We start from the raw sequence: 11,001 nt of genomic DNA, 5'->3' as shown, positions 1-11,001 counted from the left end.
AGAAACAGCCCAGCCACAAGACCCTTGCAAGGGCGCTAATAAAAACTGTTACCTCTAAGTTCCTGTAAATTATAGAGTTGCACACTACAAGCCTCATATGAGATACCACACAGCCACTCTGATAAACCCAGTTGTTCTTTTGTCTGACTGCCATGACCAAGTGGCCTTGTGCTGCCGTACCCCAGAGGAAGGAGGAGGACGGAGGAGGGGATGCCAGTTTTCCCTGAGCACTCAGGGAAGGTTTTCTGTACTTCATCAGACTAATAAATGGTTTATTGCTTATCCTTTTGATGGCATTGCTTCTCTTTAGCCCTCCAAATTGGGAAGTTGCAAAGGTGACTCTTAGGGGGTTCCTGTTCATAACCCAAAACCTTCATATTCTACAATGGGCTTCCTAGAAATACAGCACATAGGCCCTTCTTTTTCAGTCTTGTCTGTGTCCTAATTGTCCTGCAGCCCTAAGGAGTAGACCAAGGAGTCCTGTGGTAGGTGGCAGAAGAAACTTTAGATTCTATGAGGTAAATAAAGATAGAGCTACTTCTAACATTTAAGCTTAAGAATAAAATTTATAAAATACTAATGTGTAGATAGCATGTGGCCAAGGAGTTAGATGGTATGTGATAGATGTGAGCTCTGAGAAATTCATAAAAGAGCTTTTGGAAAGCTTGACTAGTAACATTAGAACCAAAACCATTCTTAAGTTAAAAGCAGAAATGTAGAAATCAAGCCAGTTTATTAGGTTTGCTCCCTGCAGAGTCAGAGTTACACTTGATAGTAGTGACATAACAAGCCTTTACTGCATGTATCTTTTATTTATTGAGAGAGCAGCAACAGAACTGCTTAAGTTCCAGTTGGCTACCCTTGTACAAATCCACTGCAAATAAAGGGTTGGCAAATGTCTAACAGGCTACTTCATCATGTAGATGTTCTGTTTGTGGTGGTGGTGGTGGTGCATGAAGAAGGAAAAAAAACAACCCAGCCTGACTTGCACAACCAGGATGAGCTTGCCAGGTTAGCTATTTAATCTGTACCTCCATACTGCTATGTACTTACTTATTTGAACCTGAATCCCTCCAATTTCCCAGTACAATGCTTTAACCACCACCTTGGAGGGGAGACATTAGCAGATCCTCCTTCTGTGCTCCCTTTGAAGCTAAGCCACTGCCCCGTGCATTTAATTGTTGTTAAGATGGACCGAGTAAGGGCCCAGGCTAGAATGTGGGGCCGCTTCCTTCCTGACACTTTGCTGAGCCACACATCATTCAGTTTGTGTTTATGCTAGGTTGCCCAGGGTACAGCCTCAAAGGAGCTAAAGAGGGTGTCATACCTAACCTATGGCATGGTGGTTAAAACACAACGCTGGGAAGTTCAAACCCCCTCTGGGCAAGAAGGGGCTGAGAATCTGGGCCTTGGGTTTACTGGGCAAGTGTCTTAACTACCCAGTAACTGAGGCTGCAATATTGTAGGGCCCTCCTCTTCCTCCTTCAATTAAGAGGTGACAGGTATGGCTCAGTAGCCTCCATCCTTGTTAGAGAAGACCAAGTGCTGTCCCATCATTTATCAAGTGTATGCTCCAGTCATCCTCCTTCTTAAAGAATAATTGTTCACTTGTTGTCTTTTGTCCAAATGTTCAGTAAAAGGCTCCATCTGCCAGGGCAGGAGAGGTTTGGAGGGTTTGGAACAGGCTCCCCCCAGAGGTGGTACAGTCATCCACCTTGATGATCTTCAAAAAGTGTCTTGATGCCCATCTTGCTGGGGTCATCTGACCCCCGCCGTCTTTCCTGTCCAAGTGCAGGGGGGCTGGGCCCAATGATCTGTAAGGTCCCTTCCAGCCCCTAAAAGCTATGAAACTAGGTAATTCTGGGAGACCTCACTTACTGGTGGGGAGTAGCAAGGCCACTTATGATCATAGGGGCTATGGAAGAATATCTACCTTTATTTATTAAAAAGATATGCATTCCTCAAGGTCCTAGGTATTTCTATTGCAGGAGAAAGTTGTGCTCATTGCTTATAATCTGCTCAGGCTGCAGTATCTGTCTATCTCTGTCTGCCTTAAACAAGACAGTAACACACACTCTTGATAGTCAGAATCATCAGGTTCTGTGAATACAGCCGAGCGTTTTAATATACTGCCCTGAATAATAATAAAGACTTGAATAAGTGTGGTCTTACTGAGCTCTTTCAGGAGTACTTTTGGAGTGCTGTACTTCAGAAAGCTTTTTAGAAGTCACACAAAGGACAGAAAGCATGCTTGAAGCAGAAAGACCTCTTGAAAGACGAGCAAAATATTTGTGGCTTGAATAGTCACTTCTGTATCCTAGCCCATCAGCAGAATGATAATATATTTAAGGTTTGGGGTTTTTTTAATTGAGAAAAATTGTAAACTGTTTGAAAGTAGAAGCTTTTGAGGAATTTGTGTTAATGAACTATAGGCTTTTAATGAAATGTTCTTCTGTTCAGTGTTCTGTTGTACACTCGAGCTTAGTGCTTTAGGTGAATGCCGAAACTCGGTGAGGAACCATAGCTGCTTAAAGCGTTCTGAGCTAAGCTTCATTGGCAGTACAGAAGCTTTGCCCAGGAAAAGAACAAAATATAATAGTCAACATAATCAGAAGGCTTAGAAACAAAAGTGCACTGAAAGGTACTGAGAAAGTACAAAAGGTCAAATTTCTAAGGCTGTATTAATTCTGTAATTCCTTGAATTATGTGCCTGACTTCTCAACCTCTAATGTTTGCATTTAACAAACTTGTTACGTATAGGGTATGCAATATTGGAGAAAGCCAATATCTAATCTGGCTGACTTGGAAATGCCTCTTTCTTGTACATTTTACAAGCCTTTTGTGCAAAAAAAAAAAAATCGCTGTAGGCAAAGTTTAGGCAATATGTTTGCTATTAGTGTGGCTTTTTAAAGTGTATTTCGCTGTTGTCTTCAATAACTATATTGCAAATCCTCTGCAAACAAAAATGATCCACTGCATAAGCTTCAATTAAGTTCTCTTAAAATAGCTATGGGAATGCTATAACATCCATTGAACACTGAAAAATTCTGAAATAATGAATGTTAATCTTGCAATCGTCTCTCTTAGTACTTGCCCTTTATGATGGTTCAGGGCTGTTTATTGCAATGTAACTTAGAGTGATCTTCAGACATTGATCCAGTTTTGAATATTACCTGCTGTGTTTTCAGTTTTAATGTTTTTCATAAGTTGAGACACAACAGGTTGATTGGTCTGTCAGAGAGGCTGGCTCTTATAGTTAAGGTACTGCACAGATTCAGTTATAGAAATTCAGTTCTACCACAACTGGAGGCAAATTGCTTGGCCTTTGTTCCCTACTTCACCCGGATGTTTGAGGACAGATTCAATTTGGGGGCATATCTAAATTGGGATAATGAGTTGCAGGAAATGTGAGAACTTAAAAAAAAAATACAACTCTATACCAAATGCAGAAGTGGTTTAAAAAAAACCTCCTGGTTTCATCATGGACAGGGGCCCCCTGCTCTTCAACTTTACAGACCACAATAGAGTCTTTGGTTAACCTCCCTCCCAGGATTGTGTCTGTACACAACTGAGGGACTAGATAAAATAGCTTCTTAGCAGCCTTTGTCTCTAAAATAGTGCAGGTGTGCAGGCTGTGGAATGAGTGGATCTTTGCTTGCTTATGGGTGTAAATTTAGGTTGTGCCAGACTCTTTTTGGGCAGCAGGTGTAATGGTACCTTGAGAATACCTAGAAATTTGAAATAGTTAAGAATAGAAGTCTAGGAAAAACATAACTATATTTATAATTACAGCAGTGATGGAACATAATTACAGAACCCAATAAACGCCATCAGAGAGAGGTGAACTTAGATTTAAAATGGGACCAGGTAGTATTTTTTTTAAATATGGTACGAGTGTTCATGGTATCTTGTTCTTTTCCTATCAGATTGGGAAGCTTCAAACTCTTGCATGCAGCATGCCCACTTTAAATTAGGTAGTCAGCACACTTAACACTGTCCTGCCTGAGAATTGCAAGAAAATGATTAAAAATAAATCACTTCAGTTCTTTTTTTCTCTCCTAGGAAAGTGACAGGCAGTTTAACCCTGAGCCAAATGTTCTCATTCTACAGGGAAGTGAGTTCACCTTTGTGAAGTTGATATCTAGCAAACCCAGTGCCCTGTTTGATGGATATCTAAGGGAAAGACTACCAAACCTACCTCTCATCCATGGCTGAGTAACTTCTAGCCCTTCCATATTTCCTCCCAATGGTACAGCCAGCTGATAATGTTGCCATCATCCCCATCTTCTTATCAGCTCCTCTTTCAGAGATGAATTAGGCAGGTTACAGAGTGGAAAATGATGCAGCTCTGGGCATGTCTACACAAGACTCTTTACTGTGCCTCAGGCTAATTTGCTGTGCAGTGAAGTGTCACTAGCTACAGGTGTGTGGCAATTAGGGAGCAGTAAACTAATTTACGGTGCTGTTGGATAGTCTCCTCAGATGCAAGTGGTATCTGGCAGTGTAGTAAATTACTATGCTTAAATGCACATGTAGACAGTGATGTTGGAATTTAGTTTACTTTTACTCAAATTGAGCCACAGTATATTCAGTTGTATTAATTGCATTTGTAGATATGCCCCTTCTGAGTGGTAATTTTACATAAGGGAAATTGTATGTAAAAACTGGGCTTTCTGGGTGAGCAGTTACTTGTTGCTCTATAACCTCAAATGTGTCTATAAATTGTTCTCAAAACTGTCCATAAATTATGATACTCTGAGATTAGTGTGGTACAGAACAAATGCCCAGGAGAAAAAGGAGTGAGGGACTCTTTGCAGTTATCTTGGAACTTGGGGTCTGGCTGGAAAGATGCAATAAGTTTGTGAAGTAAGAAGCTGCTCTTAGTGTTGAGTGGTGTTCACTGCAAGAGGAAGAGCATGATCACTAAATGTGGCTCCCTTGGCTGATGGAAAATGTTCAGGAGCTATGGTGGTGGGGATGGTGGAACAGAAAGGATGGCAGATACCTGCTAAGTCTAACATAACCAAGCTGTCTTTCCATCTTCAGTGTCCAGATAAACTCCAAAAGTACGTGCCTGGTTTTGAAATGTTGGACTTGGGACTCAGATCAGTGAGCAGTCCCTAGAGCTTATTTCATTGTTGTACTAACATTTATAATTTCTTATTAAACTAACCACCATAGTGAGATGAACAGTTACTATATGTTTCAGACTAGTACAATTAATATATACATTTATTCCAAGAGAGTGTATCTGACCAAGAGAATTTGTAGATTAATAACTGGATGGGTTTTTTGGTGTTTCAAGACTATCTGAATTGGTTAACAAATAATATAGTGTTAAACTAGTGAAAATATACTGTATGGTAGGAGAAATCAGCGCTACTTTGTATAAGTGTGCTGAGTTGTTTTTACAGACACCATTTTAAAATCAACTTTTCATTCAACTCCTGAGGTAATAAGTTACATAAGCACCAACATGACCGTGTACAAATGGCTGAAACCTTTCCCTTACACTAGGAGAGTTTTTTTTTTTTTTTTTTTTACAAATTTTTCATGCAAACTTGACATCTGCTGATGTGAGTTCGGATGAGTCCTGCCTTAAGTGTGTCTGCAGAGGGTGTGCTCTGGAATTGCTCTTCAATAGTAGTGAGCCAGAAGCTGTATTTGTTTGCATAGTAATGGCAAGTTCCACGGGCACCATTGCATTCAATAAAAGGGGTAGCTCTGAAATCTTCCAAACAGCTCCCAGGAGAAACCAGTGACTGCCCTCCACCTTCATCACCAGCTGCAGTGTGCTAGAAAAGACAAAGGGAGTTCAGAGAGGGGCAGGACTGTACAGTTTGTAGCCTATGACAGTAGTTCTCAACCTTTTTTTGCACCAGGACCCATTTGTAAACATCAATCACCAGTTCCGACCCAGTGCCCCTCACTCCAGACCCGCTGCCCCAGCCCCCAAGTGTGTGGTGCATGGGATGCCAAGCAGCCCCTTGCAGGCTGGAGCTCTGCCAGCTTGCAAAGGGAAAGTCACGGTTTCCCACATTTTTCTCCTTTAAAGGAGAATCCATTTTTAAAGTCTGTTGATCTATTTTTAAAGTTTGTTCACAATCCTTTCATATATTCTTGTGACCCACTTTTGGTTTGTGACCTATGGGCTAAGAAACTCTGGTTTAGAATAATACAGCCTACATACAGGGGAAGAAGGAGACAAAAGGCAAAATAGCTTCTGTATGTCACCCAGAAAGGTTTGCCTCTAGGACTTTCCAATTTTGCTGATCCTACTAACTGCGATTACTCGTGTAGCAGAGGTCAGAGGAAGAAACACAGGAGTGGGCAAAATATGGCTTGTAGGCTGGATGCAGCTTGTGACCAGATTCCATTTCCTGGCAGCCCAAGTAGCAACAGCTCCTTCTGGATGCCGCTGCTGGACCCAGCCCTGCTGCCTTGGCACCCTGGCCCATGTGTCCTGCATCCACCACTAGGAATGGGAGCTGTATGAGCAGGACACATGGCCAGGTGAGGAGTGTGTCTGGGGCTGGGATCTTGGGGTGGTGATGGCATGTGGCTGTGGGAGAGCTGCAATCTGCTTCTTACACGCCCCTGCCTAAAGAACCTGCCTCGTTGCGGGGCTGCCGGGAAATGGAGTCTGACTACAGGTCGCATTTTGCTCACCCCTGCTTTAACACCATTTGTTCTTGTTTTCCATTGTAAACCTCTCATTCAATCTTTATCCATGTGATTCCATGTTCATGCACCGAAGACAGCTTAAACGCCCCTCACCTTTGAAGGTGCAACAAGAGGGAGGGGGGAGTGTGAAAATTTTCTCCTATATATAATACTCATTTTCTATACCACACCCCATACATTGTAACAGGGTGATGCAAGTTGATTGCTTTAATTAACAACGTTTTTCCTAGCACTTGAATAATCTAATGTTTGTGCTAAATGCATCCCTTCTCGCACTGTGGTAAAAAATGGCCTAGCTTACACAGTTTAAATAACATTTATCAACCACACTCAGACTTAATCATTACCATGCTCCTTTGGAAGGTACATAAACAGGAACACACAACATCCCAGCATAGTTCTCCCTAACTTTGCATAAAATATTACATATCTTTCTTCTCAGATAGCTTCTTCCACCTCTTCAGTCTCTGAAGTTCCCCATTTTATATTACAAAATGGAAAGGGCTTTCATTCCTCATGTGAAAACAATCAAACCCTTGTTACTAGGCTTTCAGTGCACAGCCCAGCCAAGCTTGCCAAGCTGCACAGAGTTTGTTAATAAAGCAGAATATGATCTTTAATGCTACAAGGAAGAGTGAAAGGGGGGGCGATAGTCCTGTGTCACTGTGACAGGTATTACGCTATCTGATTCTGAGAAGCTGCACCTGGGCTTTGATCTCTGACCTGTTAAACATGGCTCAAATTCAACCCCTCGTGCAACAACTAAGATCAGCCAAGGACACCAGAGCTGCTTTGTTGCTTTGTATTTCTAGGGTGAAGTTAAATAGTCTTTTAGGTGAAGATGAATATTTCAGTTCCCAAGCTGCTGTGCCTCCAAGGAAACTAGGGTGTCACATTTGTTAAGAGCCTTCACATCTTTCAAATTATAACTTGGTGGAGAGCAGCTGAGGTATACTGCAAACCCGCTTTGAGCACTGATGCAGCTTTAGACATTAGACAGATCTGGAGGCCAAAGCACTTTGAATTGTCTTGCAATCTTACAACCTCAGGATGTTTTAACAGGAATCTAATATCTGCTATTCAGGGCTCAGATCCTGAAACCGGATCTGGGTAGGCAGGCCCCGTTCTCCTGTGTACAGTTCCTTTGACCTAACAAGGCTCTAAGTGGGCCCACTCAGAACCACTTAACACAAGGAAGTTGCAACATAGACTTAAATATGCTTTGGGATCATCAAGAACATAGTGTGCTTCAACATGTTATTCCACAGTGCTCAAAATCCCACAGTGTACACAACCTAAGCATTCCACTGACCATTGCTCAAATGGTAATATTGTACAAGTATGTGCCGGGAAGCTGAAAGTTTTATCTTATAAATACTTGCAGTTTTTGGCACTTCCCTTGATGGGAGTCGGCTGGGAAATGACCAGCAGTTGCCAAGGTTGTGACACTATTCATAATGCAAATATGTATAAAGGGGCTTTACGGGTGTTTAGTGAATTGATCCTCAACACCCCTGCAAAGCAAGAAAATAATAACAGCTGCATTTTACAGAAGCAAAGGAAAGCCGTAGGAAGAGACACTAAATATATGGCAGGTTGGGCTCTTTGTCAACCTTTCCTTAATGGAAACTTTGACTGAATAACATAAAAATGTTTGTGGAAAGTGGAGACTCTTCTCAGTATTTTCATTGGTCAAAAAGCTGGATTTTTTTTTCCTTTGGTGGTCATTTTCTATGGAAAACATTGATGAAAATAAATAGTGTGCTTTTTTGTTTTTGGTGACACTTTCTTGGAGGCATGAAAACTGTAGGTTCAGGTCTAGTAGAGACTTTGTTTCTGTCCTTCATCAATAGAGAGATTAGAACAGGCAGTTCTGTATCTCCCGTGCTCTCTCTCTGTCCAAATTCTGTTATTGGCATTGGCATAACTAGGACATCAATGGACTTTTCTGAGTTCTTTCAGAGTAGTAAAGTCTTGGTCAGATCACACACCTCTGACTTGTGCTGTCTGTTGAATATGACACTGCTTATTCTGAGGTTGATTCCATAGTCTTGGTGCAGCCTCAACACCCTCTGGTGTTAGTGCTTTACTCTTGTGTGTGCAAGCATTGCAAGATTGGGCCTCATCAGTGCTGCATGGACCTGACCCCAAAGGAAAGCATGTGTACTTCCTCAGTCTAAAGTGCACACCTCCTACCATCAATTAGGGGTACATGGTCTTAATACAATATTAAACATTTTTATGTGGGGAAAATTACTTTTCATACTGCTTGTTATTGTGATAAACCATGTCAAGTTTCCCTTTTTGTGTAAATCAGTGATTTTTCAGGTCAATTTCTTGAGAAGTCTTTCATTAACAGTGTTACCTGCTCCTAGTTCCCACTGTCTGAGACATCCACACACTATACCTCAGCACATTAACACTGGTTGCCATTTTTACTTATGTCTACTTCTGTTTTCCAGGTCCCCTTTCTGCATCACATACAGCAGGGAAGGTGCTCTATTCTCACGACCAACTTCCTGCCTAGACTACAGATTTTAATCAGCCTCACATACTAGCCTGGTTAAACAGAAATAGCTGCCTCAGCCTTTCTTCTGACTGTCATTGGTCTCTGAGGCAAGAGATGAACAACTCCCCATTACGCTTTCTGCTCCCTCAGGGCTTCTTTACTGCTGGAAAACCTGTTCCTGAAGCTTGCCCAGGCTAGGACACCCAAACTTAAATTTTGACCATGGCACTGGCATAACAAAATTTATTTAAAGAATAAAATACCATCAGGAAGGAATATCCGATCCATAAACTACGCCATCCTTCGGGGCAGTGTGGGATTGACACATCTTGGCTGTGGACAGCAATCGCGACAGCTGGGGCCTCGCAGACTGAGCAGCGACTGATATACGGTCTAATTTCTTCTTCTGCCACAGGCATCATGGGCAGAGGTGCTGTGGTTGAGAGCCAGTAGGACTTATCATTCCGATTTGCGTAGTAACAGACATCCCCAGGGTTACAGTAGAGGAATGGCATAGTACTAAACCGAGCCAAACATGAGCCGGCCAGCCCTGTAAAAATAAACCACCAAACTCTTGAATATGCATATTCCAACAGGTCGTACTTCTAGCCCACACCTGCATACATGTTTGTCAGAACAACTCCACATTCAGCGATGCTTACGCAGACTTTATGGTTCCACTCAAACTGCCAGAGCAATACAAGGAAACTACCTCTGGAGGCATGTGGAAGGAAGGTGTTTTAGTTTTCACTTTGTTACTTCTGGGCTTCCTTGCATAATATTCCCCAAAGCCCAAATGGCTCTAATTTTACATACTCCTTTTTGAGTGAGGAAAAGCAGATTGGAAGTTTCAAATGTGGATTCAGGGAGATGCATACATACCAAGGTCCTGGTTATGTGCTTTTTCTTGGCCTTCAAAATATAGCAAACTGTATCCGCTCCAGAGTTTGTTCATGCCAATGGGGCACATTGGCTCTTGATCAGATTGGCTATGCTTCACCAGAAGGTACCCAATGTTAACACTACGACCTGGCATACCTGGCAACCCAGGGCTACCTGGACGGCCTGGTATACCTTGAGGGGAAAAAATGTGATATAGACAATATTCAGCCAAAATGCAATATACTGAGAAATGTCTTCCTCAACATTTAATGCATCAGACTTTTCTGTTTTAAGGTAAGCCATATTTCTTGTAGCTAGTTCTTTTGAAGTAAATGGTTGTTGCCTAGTCTGTGCAAAGAGGAATGTTTTTTATTACTAAACAAGTAAATTCACAAATAGTTGGCCTTATGAGTTTAGCATCTATCAAAGAATTTGGGCAAGCAGTGAATACTTCAAAACTTATTCTTCAACAAAAAGCACCCAGGGGATGGATGGCTTTCCCTCCCAAACAATTCTCAACAAATATTCCAATATTTGGTGTTATTCAAAGAGAGAGATTGCTTTATGCTTAGTTTAATTCACATGGTAAAATTTCTGGTTCATTCTGATGAGCAGGGACCTTGGTTTTCTCTGATAAAAACAAATCCTCAGTTTTTGGTTTAAAAAAACCCCTAAAATCTGCATTTTCCATTATTAAAATGAAACACCACTAATATATAGATATACATATAGTGGTGTTTCATTTTAATCATGGAAAAATGTGAATTTTGGGTTACTTTTTAAAATAAAAAATTGGGGATTTTTTTTTTTAAATCAGAGAAAACCAAAGGATCCCTGCTGATGAGTAATTCTAATACAAAAAGACCCTTCCTTATATTAGCTGGATATTCTTTCTGTTTCTTCTAGCTAAATATTCAATTTTCATG

The 11,001-nt window shown here is 41.4% G+C and overlaps 1 protein-coding gene across 2 annotated transcripts in view; it reads right to left on the bottom strand.

The window, feature by feature from the left end:
* Window positions 1–2,418: 2,418 nt before the first annotated feature.
* The window catches only part of COL4A2 (collagen type IV alpha 2 chain), a 225,864-nt gene continuing 217,281 nt past the window's right edge, over window positions 2,419–11,001 (bottom strand). The window contains exons 45-48 of one of the 2 annotated variants that reach the window (XR_003092498.1): window positions 10,076–10,267; window positions 9,457–9,743; window positions 6,670–6,777; window positions 5,658–5,795 (exon numbers count right to left, since the gene is read on the bottom strand). Coding sequence is in view for 1 of the 2 variants with exons in the window: in XM_006017230.1 (XP_006017292.1) it covers window positions 5,541–5,795; window positions 9,457–9,743; window positions 10,076–10,267 (734 nt within the window). In the remaining variant the exon portion in view is untranslated. Of the gene's footprint in view, window positions 5,796–6,669; window positions 6,778–9,456; window positions 9,744–10,075; window positions 10,268–11,001 lie in introns of both variants that reach the window. The other variant, XM_006017230.1, reaches the window with a different exon arrangement.

The sequence above is a fragment of the Alligator sinensis genome, unplaced genomic scaffold (genome assembly GCF_000455745.1).
Source record: "Alligator sinensis unplaced genomic scaffold, ASM45574v1 scaffold288_1, whole genome shotgun sequence".
NCBI classification, from domain to species: domain Eukaryota; kingdom Metazoa; phylum Chordata; order Crocodylia; family Alligatoridae; genus Alligator; species Alligator sinensis.
This window is presented reverse-complemented; position numbering and strand designations above follow the sequence as displayed.